Below are 16,947 nucleotides of genomic sequence, written 5' to 3'. Positions count from 1 at the left end.
AATAACAAAATGTGCTCAAGAACCTGAGTTATATCCTAAAACACATGCTGTGCCCCATATGGTCTAAAACCTGCAGGTGGGCAAATCTAAGCTTGTTTTTAATAAAACAAATATAAATATGGATATAATAAATAATACTGCTAATAATAATAACATTATACAAAAGCAAACTGTTATGAATGAACTGAAAAAGCCTCCCGAGATGAAGAAGACATAAAAGCAGTGATTTTTCATATTTATGTAGGCTAGAAAATAATATGTTTTGTAATATTTTTATCCTTTATATTTATATCCTATATCTATTCTTATTATATCCTATATATATCCTGAATATTTAAATTTTTTCATGTGTAAATATATTTGCTTATTGCGCTCTTGTGCGTATTAAGCAGTGTGTAAGCGAGGCGCAACTCTGCGCTGGAGTTTAGACCGGGTTAGTTTTGGTCTAATGAAAAATCTATTACAGTTTCTCAAAATAGCAACGCGCCAGCAATGCACCTCAGAACGCCTTCCTTTTTAGACCAGAACGCCTATGGGCGCACATATGAGCGCTAATGCATTTGCTATTTAAACAGCGTAGCGCAACGCCTCAAAACGACTCTTGCGCCAAGCTTAAACTACCAAAAGACTGCGTCACGCCTTGCGCCACACTGCGCCGTGTGTATGATAGGGCCCAAAATCTCTAAAACTAAATTAACCAATCATTCACTCATTATCACAAAAGGTCTTGTAGGTACCAATTTCAGTCCTGGAGGGCCGGTGTCCTGCAGATTTTAGCTCCAACCCTAATCAATCACACCTGAACAAGCTAATCAAGGTCTTACTAGGTATTCTTGAAACACCCAGGCAGGTGTGTTGAGGCAAGTTGGAGCTAAACCCTGCAGGGACACCGGCCCTCCAGGACCGAGATTGGTGACCCCTGATTTAGATAATTAAGAGGGAACACTTAATGAAAGCCTTAAAGATAAAAGATTAGGTCCCTAAAGGGATAGTTCACCCCAAAATTAAAATTACATTATCATTTACTCCCTGCATGTGGTTTTAAACCTTTATGAGTTTCTTTCTTTCTGTTGCACACAAAAGAAGACATTTAGAAAAATGCTGAAAACCTGTAACCATACACAGCTAACAACAATTTTTTTGAAATATCTTGTTTTGTGTTCAATCTCAAACAGGTTTTGAACCTAAAGGGTGACTAAGGGTGCTTTCACACCTACACTTTTGTTTGGGAACGTGTCTCGTTTGCCCAGTTAGCGCGGTTCGATTGGCATATGTGAACAGGGCAATCGCGCTCTGTTCCGCGCCAAAGTAATCGCTCCGAGATCGCTTGAATGAGGTGGTCTCGGCTCGATTGAATCGAACCCTGGAGCGGTTCGATTGCAGTGAGAAAGCGATCCGATCCGAGCGCGGTTATATCAGTGTTTTATAGATATGTAATAGGCTTACGGCTATATGAAGAGAGAATTATGAGTAGGGCGGGAAGTTTCACGAGTCTCCGGATGCCCGCAAACGAGTGATGATCTCCCGGTAATCTCGCGTCTCTCTCCCAGTCCTCAAATAGGCATCGTCGCGCACCCTTCTCACCCCTCCCCACCGTATCTCTCCTCAGACACGTCACGCGTGCACCCTGTCAATCACCACCAAACCACCACCTCTCCTGACAGCTGAGCGGGATGCTGCAAAATAAACCCTGACACTCTGACCAATGTGAGGAGAGTTTACTCGCACGTGACTTGTTTTAGCTCTTTTGGTCCGATTAGAAACTTTGCAGTGTGAAAGCGAACCGCTCCAAGAGCAAAGAGCAACAATGTAACAATTTTAATCTCTGTTTCGGAACAACTGAATTGATTCACAGGTGTGAAAGCAGCCTAAATGATTGCAGAATTTACATGGGTGAACTTTGACCCTTAGGTTGTTTCTTATGACCCAAGTTTTATTAAAATCACCCTAACCTTACAACTAAGGGATTTCTTGAGTCCTGAACATTTAAAAAAAAACAAAAACAAAAAAACAATTGAATTGGACATGAAAATGAAATATAAGCGAGATTATCAGCATATGAATGATCACATACTACCAAATTGAGAGCTGTCAAAATGAGAGCTCCACAAAAACAAGATCTGAAGTGATTTGTCATGCTTTCTGTAAGCTACCACATTCCTCAGGTGACAGAAATAGCATGCATGCTTGGTTCATGCCAACAAACACATTCTAGCAACGACATACCGGTTTTTCTTGCGAGCAGTAGCCGGGTTAAACTATCTGTCACACACAGGAAGGCGACTGCAGTTTATAGTCTTTATCAAGAGTTACTATTCTTGCTTGAACACTGGCTTCTTTATGCGAGCATTTGTTTAACCAGCTTTATTATTCAGCGTGTGACGGAGAGAACCCCCTAAAACCAGTCACACCTCATTCACTTTTATGTGTCTTAAAGCAGTAACTTTCACATTTAACAGCGCCCATGAGTAAATCTTAGTTCCAATAGCGGATTTTTATGGCGACTACTTGCTAAAAGGCATCCTTGTTCATTCATTACGCACCGAGGCTCAGGTAGCGGCTGATTTTATAGACTTGAGCTCAACATTAGCATGATGAATACATTGGAGACTGTTGGATGGAGTAAGGTTTCATTTTAACTCAGAGTGTTCAGTTATTGAGAAGGGTGTCCCTCAAGGATCATCACTGGGCCCCCTGCTCTTTTCTATATTCATCAATGATTTGTGGTTATTTATTTTTTCCACTCTGATATTTCATACATTGAATCTTCTTTCCAGTTAGATTTTACTTTAATTCAAGAATGGTTTAATAAAAATAAACTTATACTAAACTAAAAGAAGTCTTGTAGTATGGTGTTTTAAAAAAATCCCGTGGTTTTATTCAGTAGACATAAACATTAGATTCGATGATGGGTCACAGTTGTCTAATGTTCATTCATTCATTTTCTTGTCATCTTAGTCCCTTTATTAATCCGAGGTCGCCACAGCGGAATGAACCGCCAACTTATGCAGCAAGTTTTTACGCAGCGGATGCCCTTCCAGCCGCAACCCATCACTAGGAAAAGTTGTCTAATGTTGATGAATTTAAATATCTAGGCCAGGGGTGTCAAACGCATGGCCCGCGGGCCGGATCAGGCCCGCAAATGAATTTAATGTGGCCCGTGAGATGATTCTGTGAGCTGTAATTTTTCAATAAAATATACTGCTGTTCCATGTGTGTCCACTGGATGGCGCAACAGCAAACTTAATTTCATCCCATCCAGAAGCCTGAATCAGCGTCAATTTAACAGCCATCTCAGTAAGAAAGACCTCATACCTATTTTTGTATCCGTCCATGAAAACTAAACATTCGTGATCGATTAAACAGTGGAAAATCTTCTCTCGCTCTGCACGTTTCCTACTGCTGGTTCTGTGTGTGTGCGATCTGGCACTTATACAGAAATTCTCACGTGCACTGCAAACCCACAGAGACGTGCCTTTTCCGCCAAAATGCATCCGACCGTAGTTTCTGAATCTCCTAAAATATCCAGGATTCAGGTTTTACTTCTAAAGTTGCCGTTATTTGCATGCGTTTTTGCATTACCATTTCGCAGATGACTGTGCGCGCATAGCCGCGAGAGAAACATTAAACGATTAATCATTTAATAAACGACTCTATACTCGGAGAGAACAAAATGACATCTATAATGGCTGCAAAATATTTGTACATCATTAAAATTGGTTAATCAACTAATTTGCCTCGTTTAAATAATCTACTCTTTTTATTCTAGTAATTATTATAATTTTTTGCAATAATGTCTATTTTAATTCATTTTTTCTTATATTTATTTCTCATTTGCTGCATATTTTATTAATTCTGTTATGCTAGTATATTGCATACTTTATACATATCTAAAATGTTTTGACAATACTGTAAATGTCATTTCAATATAGCAACTTTAGAGAGAGAGAGAGAGAGAGAGAGAGAGAGAGAGAGAGAGAGAGAGCGCAGAGCACCCTTTACCATTGAAAAGAAAAGGTGTATAACAGTGTCATAACAAATAAAAATCAAGTTAAAAACCACATCATTTTTTTGTTTGTTGCATGTTGACCATTTATGTGCAGTGGGTAAAAGGTTTTTTCAGGCTACCACCGCAAGTATATTTCAAACCTGTGGGAAGCCCTGCACACTGAGGTGATTTCACTTGGAAATGTAACTATTTTACGTTTTTGTCAGTTTAGTGGCTATTTTTTATGAGTTCAGTCGTATGAAAATGTACCATTTGAAAAAGGAGGCGTGGTACCCCCCCACCCCCACCCCCCTCCCTCCGGTCCACTAGCGATCATATTTGACCCCTGACCTAAAATGAGTTTGACACCCCTGATCTAGGCCTTTGGCTTGTTACTGAACTGTCCTTTAAACCCCATACTGATTTTATAATTAAAAAGTCATATCAGTGTTTAGGTTCTTTTTATCGTTCTATTAATTGTTTTTCATTTAAAGTAACAAAAAAATGTATCTCTCAATGAATTTCTCCTATTATTGATTATGCTGATATTATTTATAACAATACCTCTGATATTAATTTAAAACCTTTAAATACTGTCTTTAATTCTCTGTGTCGATTTGTTTTAAGACGTCTTTATAGAACCCATCATTGTATATTATACGAAACACTTGGTTTGCTTCAACCTAAGTTCCGCAGACAGTATCATTGGTATTTGTTTCTTTTTAAATGTGTTTACTTTAGTTTCCTGTCTTACTTTAAGCAGTTTTTTGTTTTATTTACCTCATCATAATTGCTTCGTCATATGCAACAGAATAATTTTTTTGTTTCCAGAATTTCTACAGAAAGTGGCCGTAGGTCCTTACAAAGCTCCTTCCGACTGGAACAATCTCCCTTCCTTTTTTAGATCAATTAAATCACTTTTCAGGGCTAATTTATTTTCTTTTTTGGAAACAACTTGCGAATGTGTGGAGTTTGCATGTTCTCCCTGCGTTCGCGTGGGTTTCCTCCGGGTGCTTCGGTTTCCCCCACAGTCCAAACACATGCGCTATTGGGGAATTGGGTAAACAAAATTGGCTGTAGTGTATGAGTGTGTTTGTGAATGTGTGTGTGGATGTTTCCCAGAGATGGGTTGCTCGCGGAAGGGCATCCACTGCGTAAAAACTTGCTGGATAAGTTGGTGGTTCATTCCGCTGTGGCGACCCCGGATTAATAAAGGGACTAAGCCGACAAGAAAATGAACGAACGAACTTGCGAATGTTATTAATATTGGCTCCAAATTAAATGTTTATGATTTATTTGTACACCAAATTGTTTGTACATTTGATAACATGTTTTTGTTTATTTAGGCTTCAGATTGCGGGAAGTGTTTCAGGTGGAGTGTGCTGCTTGTTTGATTGTTTGTTTGTCTTGTTAAGTGTATGTACGTTATGATGTGTTGTACTTTGTTTGATTTATAAACCTTTTAGGGACCCCCTCAAAAATGAGATGATTCATCTCAAGGGGCTATCCCATTCAATAAATTCAATTCAATTCATCACCAAGCTGAAAATGATTAAAAACAAAGCCAAACTAATTACTATTTTAGCAACTCAAAGAAAGAAACAGACTGCAACTATTATTTGTATTATCTAATGAAATTATACTCAACATATTTAACCAATATACTCGTTACTTCACTAACAAATTTGACAAATAATGAGTTTAACAAACTAAACATGTGTTTAAACTTGAATTTAATACTAAAGACCTACATTTCAAACTGAAATGGACTAAAGAGATGGCTACTGAATTTAATTAATAAGAGAGGAGATTGATTAAGGGTAATCACACAAGTATTAATGGAGTGGGTGTTGAGAGTGTTGATCAGTACAAGTATTTGGGTACTGTTTTAGATCAGAAATTGTCAGTTTCCGTAAATACTAATATTTTGTGTAAGAAGAGGCAGCAGAGATTGTAGTGCTAGCAGAAATTAGGAACATTCAATATACAGTTGAAGCCAGATTTATTAGCCCCTCTGAATTATTAGCTCCCCTGTTTATTTTTTTTCCCCAGTTTCTTTTTAATGGAGAGCAGATTTTTTCAGCACATTTCTAATCATAATAGTGTTAATAACTCATCTCTAATAACTGATTTATTTTCTCTTTGCCATGATGACAGTAAATACTATTAGACTAGATATTCTTCAAGACACTTCTATACAGTTTACAGTGACATTTAAAGGCTTAACTAGGTTAATTAGGGTAAACTAGGCAGGTTAGGGTAATTAGGCAAGTTATTGTATAACGATGGTTTGTTCTGTAAACTATCGGAAAAAAAAACAGCTTAAAGGGGCTAATAATTTTGACCTTAAAATGGTGTTTAAAAAAAAAACTGCTTTTATTCCAGCCGAAATAAAACAAATAAGACTTTCTTCAGGAGAAAAAATATTATCAGACATACTGTGAAAATTTCCTTGCTCTGTTAAACATCATTTGGGAAATATTTAAAAAGAAAATAAATTCTAAGAGGGCTAATAATTCTGACTTCAGCTCTGCATCAACATGATCAGAATGTTTTACAGTTCCTACATTCAGTCACTGTTATCTTTTTCTTTGCTTTGTTGGTGTGAAAAATAAGAGCTGTTTGGTGAGAATTGTGAACCTAGGAGGAAAATTAACAAGGAGAAAACAGATAACTATGGCTCAGTTATACCATTGGCAAGTTTTGGGCAGTATTCTGTCAGATAATTGCCATCCTGTGCACCACAAGTTTTATTTTCTTCCTTCTGGTATTCGATACAGAACTCCTATTAGTAAAAAAAATCTGTTCAAACTTTTGGTCCCACTTTATATTAAGTGGCCTTAATTAATTCCACTTTATATTAAGTGGAATTAATAGTTTGTTACAATGTACTTATTGTCTAAATACATGTATTTACTGTGTACTTATGCTTGCTTAAATACATATATGTAATTACATCTGTAATTAACTTTTCTAATTACATTTGTAAATACACTGTTGACCATCCCTTACACCTTAACTCACCCTTAAACCTACCCACACCACCAAACCTGTCCAGAACCCAACCTCTATCCCAACTCAAAAGCACCACAAGTGTTCTCAAATACATTATAAGCACAGTAAGTACATTGTATTTATTTTTTGATGCAAGTACATAGTAGTTAAGGACACTTAATATGAAGTGGGACCAAACTGATATGAAATTTTTATGTCCCTCAGCCAGGGCCGAAGCGGGACTTATTTTCAGCCTTGGAGTTTCAAGCCTTAGACCGGCCCGCCTCAGTTCACGACTGACTATATTAGAATAACATAATTTCCAATTTAGTTTCTATTACGTATTTTTTAAGAAAACAGCTGATTTAGAACTTCAAGTGTTCAACAACCCTAACAGTATTATATGTCTTAACAATAAACATGAAAAAAATAAATAAACAAATAAGTACTCAGGTGAGGTTCGAACCGGGGTTGACGGCATCGTAATGCAACGTGTTGACCACTGGACCACAACATTGCAGTATCACTTCCTATTGATGCCCTAATGTAATATTAACTATTCGAATTCTTTTATTCTCTAAGGTGCCGCTGTTTGGGGTCGAATGATAGTTACATTATCATTAACCTGCAGGGTGCATTCTGCTCACGGGGATGCGAGAAAATAAATAAAAAGAGCAGAGCTGCGGCAAAATAATGAATAAAACGAGTGAGGCTATGGTCAAACCAATACATACATGAAAAAAGTGCGACTGCTGAGAGTGCAAGCATTAAGGGACACCGGCCCTCGCGGCCAAAAAACGGACCGGCCCACCAGGAATTCTCCCAGTCCTCCTTCAGCTGTAATTTTTTTTAATTTAGGGTATATTTATATTCTTCAATGTGTTTTTGTGTATTATGTGTAACAGGCTTGTGCATTCGAGAAATGAATAAAGACTAACTCATAAACACTTTTAACTAGGACATAAAAATGTATCTTCTTAATAACCTAAAAACTTCCAATGTCATTTTTTTCCATCAAGTAAATACAGTCTTAGGCCCAGAATGAACAGAACATGTATTTTGCAGTGAGCGGCACATTTTAAAATGATTTTCTATTGTCAGCAAGCATTTTGCACACTGTTTATGTGCCTTGGGCACCTCGCCTTCTACCTGCCTGCAGTGCTTTTCATTTTTGATGGAGCATACTGTGCGCCTGCAGTTATAAAAAAGTCAACTCTGTGCGGAAAAAGCCCCCAATGTCATGTGCACCAGCACCAAGAACACTGATAATAAATGGTTGCCTAGCAACATAAAAAGTGCAGTGCACTGCTCTTTTCTAAAGTCAAAACTGAAAAACACACGATGTCATTGACCCCTTAGTGACCATAAAATAATTATTCAATTATTAATTTTCCTTCGGCTTAGGCCCTTATTTATCAGTGGTCACCACAGCGGAATGAACTGCCAACTACGTTTTATGCAGCAGATGCCCTTCCAGCTGCAACCCAGTACTGGGAAACACCCATACACACTCATTCACAAACACACTCATACACTACGACCAATTTAGTTTACCTAATTCCCCAATAGTGCATGCAGAGCACCTGGAGGAAACCCACGCCAACATGCAAACTCCACACAGAAATGCCAACTGGCCCAGCCGGAACTCGAACCAGCGACCTTCTTGCTTTGAGGTGACAGTGCTACTCACTGAACATTTGAATAGTTGAAATAGTGAAGAAACTTTTCTAATTTATTTGAGCGACATGAGAATAAACCACTGATTGTGTACATACCAAACGATTTTCATCAAACACCTCCAGCAGCAGACGGTGTCTCCTGGGATGCACCTGTGGGAAATAACAAAAGACAAAGTCAAAACAGACTATACACAGAGAATATATCCATAAGTGAAGGAGGCTGTCACAAAGGTGCGAATCCAAATGTAGACTAATTACAATGATAGAAAATCAGACAATATTCAACAGGAGCAATCAGGTACATAAAGATAATCCAGAAGTCGTGTCGATAAACAGGCAAGTAGTCAAAATCTGAGAAAGGAAAGATAAACTAGGAACAAGGCTGGGAGTAGATAACATGAAACACAAGAATCAGAAAACACGGCTAGGCAAGGAAATGAAAATGCTACATAAAATTAAATGTAAAGTTACAGGTTCGTTTTAACTAGCAAAACAAACAACACTCAGCAATGTGTGTTAGCAAATATGGTGTATGAATAGTCTGTGTAAAGAGTCCGTGAGCAGCTTCAGCTGTGAGTGTTTGCAATCAGATGGGATCAGGAGCTGGTGTGTGTGTGCGGTGCATGCTGTGATTTGTAGTCCATTTGGTGGCAGAGTTGTAGTTCTCTAGCGACCCGCACCAGCTAGATCACTGGTTACTGTAACATTATCAGGTTCAGGTACAGGTTCACTTATTTATACCCATAGGTAAAGTAGGTGTTTCATATTTTTTTAAGGAAACCACAAATATTTACTCACAAATAAAATACAACTACAAATACAATATATAAAATAAATAATAAATATAACAAATAAATAAATAAGTAGAAATAAAAGTAAAAAAAATATGTATATATATATATATATATATATATATATATATATATATATATATATATATATATATATATATATATATATATATATATAAAGGGTGTCACGATCCTCCAAATCCTCGATTCGATTTTCGATTATGAATAATTAATTAATTACTGACGAATTAATTATTAGTACCCTACCGTTTAAACTACCTGACCTGCATGGTCTTTGTTTTACCCATAAACAAATCATACAGTAAATGAATAAAGGCAAGATACACACATAATTACCACCTGTCAATCACTTTTTCTGCGGGACTCGTGAATAGGCAGTGATCTGTGTCGTTATAATGGCGTCGGTAAAAAAGACGCACAACCAACAGGAACCAGCCAACAGTATCTGAGGTGTTCGCTAAAATGACTAAGTACAAGTGAGAGAAAGATTGAAGCAGTCCTCTGACTGCCTGGACCTGCTGTCTCGAGCGCATGGCTGTGTGTGCGTCTGTGTCTGTGTGTTCACGTGATGTGCATTTTCAGAGGCAGAGAGGAAGGAGGGCTGCTCAGAAATGCCACACGCCACTGTGGATGTCAAATCGTTGTCGTTCTAAAATGCCATTTAAAAACAAAGACGGTGTAAACAGGGCCTGAGTGTGAACTTTTCGCGAGTGAATTTTCAACGGGGGCGGAGGATTGCGATGCCGGTGTTGTCTATCAGACGAACCGGACGTAATACGTACATAGCAGAGCTTGCAAAACTGTGTTTTTTTGTTGACAACTCGAACGTTGTCAACATAACTCACTGGAAATCAAAAATGCTTACACACTGGCGACTTCATTGAAAGAGGAGAGGGTTTAAGTTCTGTCGACGGGTCTCCTGCTTCTGCAGTTTAACAAGCACTTCAACAAGCCTGGTTTTTTCCTGCTTGGCAGGCCAAGCTGACGTGACATGGGGGCGTTGCAGCACCGACAATTCTATTTTTTGATTCGATAATTGAAATTGAGCATAAATTTCGATCGATTTTGATTAAAAATCGAAATCGTGACACCCCTAATATATATATATATATATATATATATATATATATATATATATATATATATATATATATATATATATATATATGTATGTATATATATATATATATATATATATATATATATATATATATATATATATATATATAACATTTACCTTTGAAAAAAAAAGAAAAGAAAACAATTAACATTATAGTTTCCATCGCTAAACACCAGCATGGACTAAAAACATAAAGATAATTAATGAACAAATGACGTTAGGAATATCATAATAAAATTTTAAAAATCTTCCAAAAAAACAAATCCTGACTCAACTGAGCGACTGCTGCTGACACAAAGCTGTTTTTATACCTCTCGTATCTGCAATACAGGATTACAAATCTACATCTAGACGTCGGTTTCTAGACGTATTGTTCCACACATAAAATGAATGATGTCTCATAAGAAGACGGTCTGTTCATCCTCCATTCACAGCCCTTGACTTTAGGTCTGTAAATGGCCAGTGACTCATAACAGTGTGCTTGTCGAGGCCCAGACAGTGTCTCATTTAGCTTTCATAAAGTCCCACAGTTGGTATTTGGGCCAGTGGTCAATATCACAAATAGGTCCAAACCTTTTCTACCGTGCTCTGGATCATTATAGCCATCATGATTCATGCACTAAACATCATGTACAGCATTTTAAAATATAGATGGCTTATTTTACAGTATATAAATAAACAAGCATTATCCAACAGCCTGAAATTACAGGGAAAATGACCAGGGTGACGCAGTGGCGCAATAGGTAGTGCTGTCTCCTCACAGCAAGAAGGTCGCTGGTTCGAGCCTCGGCTGGGTCAGTTGGCTTTTCTGTGTGGAGTTTGCATGTTCTCCCTGCGTTTGCGTGGGTTTCCTCCCAGTGTTTTGTTTATTATCTGAAGATTTCCTCATAGAAAACCATTAAATACTTTCACTTCTGCCATATGTCTCTGGTTATTGATATTGATTAATTTTATCCATATTTTCACTCACAAAAACCAAAACCATTTCCGTAACAGCTTAACTCCTAGAGGTCACAACAATAGCGATATATATCTGCAGGGGACGCTGACAAGGAAGTGCAGATCCAAATGCAGGATTTATTATAAAGAGAATGGTCAGGCAGGTAATGATCACAATCAGGAGCAAACGGTAACATGCAGGCAAATCCAGAAGAAGGGTCCATAAGCAGGCGAGTGGTCTTACATCATAAACAAAAACAAACAAACAAATAAAGGTTGGCAACGCAGAGACAGGACTCGTTAAGACAGGACTTGTTAACTTGACCGATAAACAAGACTCAGTCAAGAGGTGTGTGTGTGCGCAGTATTTAAAGTCCATATAATCCAGGGGTGTCAAACTCAGTTCCTGAAGGGCCGAAGCCCTGCACAGTTTAGTTCCAACCCTGCTCCAACACACTTATCTGTAGGTTTCAAACAAGCCTGAAGGACTCAATTAGTTTAATCAGATGTGTTTTATTAGGGTTGGAACTAAACTGTGCAGAGCTGCGACCCTTTTGGAACTGAGTTTGACACCTGTGATCTAATCAGTTCATGAGCAGCTCCCAGCCGTGAGTGTGTGTAGTCTACAGAATGAGGAACAGGTGCGTGTGAGCGGTGAATGACTGCATGGTTTCCGCTACATTCATTCTTCCATGGGGGGCGCCACACCAAAATTCATCTCGCCACGGCTACATTACAGCTTCTTATTTAAAATATTCTGTCGTTTTTTAAATAGCGGGTTAAAAATCACATAAAAAACGTATGAAAAGGTAAGTGAATAATAACAGCGCAAACTTTTCTGTGACTGTAGTAGTGCTGTGCGTTCTGTTTAACCCTTTAAGGTGACGTGCTGACAGACTGACTGACTTGACAGGTGAGTGATGCGTGAGGCCAGCAACCACGGCGTAGCTTTCAGTTATGATGAACACAGTCTTCATAATTATACTTTATTTATAGATAAAGGTCTGTGGCTCTGCATATAATGACTTTATCTTGCTGGAGTTTATAGCCGTTTCGCTTTACTTCAGGACGCATTGATGCCGCGGCCCGCTCCGCTAGTCTAGCGGAGACATTCATAAACATTCCTAGCAAATCTAATAAATGTTGGTGACATACTCGCTACATAAACACACCAAATCACACTTCAGTCGCGTTTATTTGAGGGCGCACAAGAAAATCTGCACTTGAGCAGCGTATTTTTGAGGGCGCAAGAAGAACAGAGGAAATCGGCGCTCAAGCAGAGACTGACATGCTCGTAGGCTATTACATGAATGCGATCTCGACTTAATACTGCGCCCACGACATTTGTCAATGAAATAACGCCACATGTAGTGGTAGATATGTGTAAAATGGCCAACAGAGTCTGCCACCACAGCTGGAAAAAATCCCAGAGGAAACACTGGACTGGATATGTAGTTTGTGTAATGGCGGATTTGTAGTGTGTTAGCGATCTGCACAGGCTGGATCGCTGGTGACCGTAACAATATATTGAACCCCAACCTTAAGATCGTTTTTCCAACACATTTCTAATCATAATAGTTTCTAATAACTGATTTATTTTACTTTGCCATGATGACAGCACATAATATTAGACTAGATATTCTTCAAGACACTAGTATTCAGCTTAAAGTAACATTTAAAGGCTTCACTAGGTTAATTAAGTTGACTAGGCAAGTTAGAGTAAGTAGGCAGGTCATTGTATAACGGTGGTTTGTTTAAAACACTTAAAGGGGGCTAATAATATTAAACTTAAAATGCTTTTTAAAAAATTAAAAACTGCTTTTATTCTAGCCAAAATAAAACAAATCAGACTTTCTCCAGAAGAAAAAATGTATAGGAAACACTGTGAAAAATGCCTTGCTCTGTTAAACATCATTTGGGAAAAATTTGAAAAGAATAAATATTGCACAGGATGGATAATAATTTTGTCCTCAGCTGTATCATAAGAAGTGACTTCAATCATGATATGGGATTGTTTGTCATATTGCCCCAGCCTAGTTTCCAGCTTTCCTCAAAATATCTACTTTGCATTTAACAACATAAAGAAACGCCTAAAAGTTTTCAATCACTTTAAATTTTGTGTGAAATTTCTCTTTAAATCATCAATATAGGTTACCTATCATAAAGTATTGATGAGTTTTCTATGAACTGTGGATTGTTTGCAGAGAAGCGTATATTGATGTCTCTGATGTCTGCATTGCACCTGCATCTCTCTGTCCTTTCTGAGAAAACAAGCGCAGTGGATGGGAGAGAGAGAGGGAGAGAGCGAGAGAAATGCAGAGCGAGTCAGTTAAGTGCGTCACATGACAGCAGGGAAAGCAGGCAGCATGTAAGAGGCACCCCGTAACTTAAGCCCTGACTTCTGACCCCAGAACATGTGACTGCAGATCTCTCTTTACACGCTGCTCAAAACAGACGGTTCTTTCATTATTAAAGGGTGATTCTTCATCCACGAGCATTTGAAAGAAACATTACGGACTAATCACATTTACAGGACTTAAAATGCGCCATTTATAACTAGGCATGGGCTGGTATAAGATTCTGACGATATCATAACCTTGGATAAAAATATCACGGTTTCATAGTTTGACGATATTGTGATTACTGCTCTAAAATATATTCTTTTTAAATGTCTGGGTAAAAACAGGGTTTCTGCAGATTTCATCATGTTAAACTTAAGACTTTTTAAGACCGTTTTAAGACCATTATCAATAAAATTTCAGACTATCACAGGGCAAAACGCTAATAATTTTCTTTAAAAACCAGTGGAGTGTTTTTTTATTTGCCTAATTAAAATTAAAATTAAAATTCAGTTATTTCTTAGCCAAGTATTTTAAATAATGCGTCAAAACAAGCAAACTTTAGTTATATACATACAGTTGAAGTAAGAATTATTTGCCCCCCTGTTTATTTTTTCCCCCAATTTCTGTTTAACGGAGAGCAGATTTCTTCAACACATTTCTAATCATAATAGTTTTGATAGCTCATCTCTAATAACTGATTTATCTTTGCCATGATGACAGTAAATAATATTTTACTAGATATTTTTCCAGACACTTCTATACAGATTAAAGTGACATTTAAAGGCTTCACTAGGTTAATTAGGTAAACTAGGCAGGTTAGGGTAATTAGGCAAGTTACAGTATAATGATGGTTTGTTCTGTAGACTATCGAAAAAAATTACCTTAAAGGGGCTAATAATATTGACCTTAAAATGGGGTTTTAAAAGTTTAAAACTGCGTTTATTCTAGCCGAAATAAAACCAATAAGACTTTCTCCAGAAGAAAAAATATTATCAGACATACTGTGAAAATGTCTGTTACACATCATTTGTGAAATATTTTAAAAAAGAAAAATTTAAAGGGGGGCTAATAATTCTGAATTCCACTGTATATATTTTTATTAGCATAACCTTTATTTAAAAAAAAGACAAGTTTTAAAAGCTATAATAAACTAAATTTATGCACAACATAAATGTAATTTTTTTTAATGTAATTTTGTTTCCTGATGTTCAATAAAATATTTTCAGAATTCTGAGATCTAAATCAAAGTTAATATTTATTTTGAGAGTAACTACATATTTAACTTCTAGATTATTTTAAAATGCTATATAAAAAAAACGTTGATTTTTATTTAATCATCACTCACAATGAGATGCTAATCTAAAGGTCTTCTGAAAATCAAACCAAAACAGGATATTTTTCACAAATGCAATGTAGGATAAACAATATTAAATTAAAGACAGTCAGAATGTCTCAAAGTTTAAAAAGTTATAATAAACGACATTTATGCACAACCTAAATTTATGCATAAAAACATGGAGAACTTTTAAACAGATGTTATTGTAAGGATGCAAGGAAGACAATTAAACCATATTGCTCAATAGTTAATTTTTTTTAAAGTTTTTTTTAGATGGATTTGTTGGTTGTATTGATTGCCTATAGCTTTACATGGACAATTAGTGAAAATGTTGACCTCTTTAAAAGTATTTAAGACCCACAACAGCATATTTCAGGAAATTATTTAAGATCCTTAAATTTAGTTTTTGAAATTTAAGACATTTTAAGACCCTGCAGACACTCTGTAAAAATGAAAACCTTTTTCCCCTTTGAACTCAATATATTTTATTTTGAGAAACATTCAAAATATTTCGGAGCAGTGAACATGTCAGGCAGCTTTCTTTATTAGTTTCAAAATCACAGATCACATCTGTGTATTTTTTTTTTGCTGGCGAAACTGTTTTCCTAAAAAACTGAAAAAAAAATGTAAATAAAAAATCATACACGGAACAGTATAGCAGAAAATGCTGGCGGTTTTAAAACCTTGACTTTTCCAAACCACGGTATACCTTGAAAACGGTTATCATCCCATGCCTATTTATAACACATTTTTAAAAAGGAGATACACAGGCGAAGGAAAAACTATTAGCACGCTAATTTCTTTACTCAAAATAATACATTGAAAGTGCCTAACACCCCCCACAGACATAAAGTAGTTAATAAAGGCTACATCACACTTGTTTTGTTGCTTTGACCCACATTCAAAATAGTTTCCTGAATTAAAATGTACTGCTTAATGGCACGAAATGCCAAATGATGATACATTTTTGACATTATTTTCATCATATACACATTTTCTAGAAAAATAGTCACTGTTTTGTCTGTAAACTATTACAATAAAACACACCTACGCAGAAAGAAATGCCTTTCTCTGAACTTTCTTTTCAGGGAAAAAGCCCCTCAGTTTAGGCCGAATGCTGAGCATGACTCAATTCAGCTGATTTCTATCACTTCAGAGTTTAAGAGGGCATTGAACTTTACACAGAAGCATTTCATTGAAGCATTTCATTTATTTTTATTTCATTTTTGTACACTATTTTAGGATGCATTGACCTGTTTTATTTCCAGGGAGGTGAAATGACACTTTTCCAAAGCACATTTTGTCCTGGGCACTTGAAAAATGTGAAACAAGTATTAAAAAGCCTTTACTCACATGGCTAATCACTAAAAAACCTACACATTTAGCCTCTCTAGCAATGCTGAATTAATGATGATTGTTGAGTTGATCTTGTTTAATATATTATTTCAGTATTGTTTAGATATTCTAATGAGCCATGAGACTGTAGCATTTAAAAAAACTCCTGACACATCTGATCACGGTTACCCTGATGAAAGCAGTTCTTTGCTGTAACACGTTTTTAATACTTAATGCACATCTTATGAGTGCCTTGGACTGATTTTTGTAGTTTATTCTGAGGAATCTCTGACCTAAAGAGCACCGACACATTATTTAAGCTACCCCTGAGCACTTTTTCTTTGATTTTTAATATTTTCTTGCTTTAGTAACAGGAGTTAATGTGGAAAAACAGATAAGAAC

At 36.7% G+C, this 16,947-nt stretch overlaps 1 protein-coding gene across 1 annotated transcript in view; it reads right to left on the bottom strand.

Moving 5' to 3' along the window:
• Nucleotides 1-16,947, bottom strand: part of nedd4a (NEDD4 E3 ubiquitin protein ligase a) — a 104,289-nt gene that overhangs the window by 69,568 nt on the left and 17,774 nt on the right. The window contains exon 5 of the mRNA XM_073930132.1: nt 8,758-8,811. Within this exon, the coding sequence (XP_073786233.1) occupies nt 8,758-8,811 (54 nt within the window). The remainder of the gene's footprint in view (nt 1-8,757; nt 8,812-16,947) is intronic.

Source organism: Danio rerio, chromosome 18, assembly GCF_049306965.1.
Source record: "Danio rerio strain Tuebingen ecotype United States chromosome 18, GRCz12tu, whole genome shotgun sequence".
Classification (NCBI taxonomy): Eukaryota; Metazoa; Chordata; class Actinopteri; order Cypriniformes; family Danionidae; genus Danio; species Danio rerio.
The sequence above is the reverse complement of the archived record's forward strand: the minus strand, read 5'-3'. Positions and strand labels throughout refer to the sequence as shown.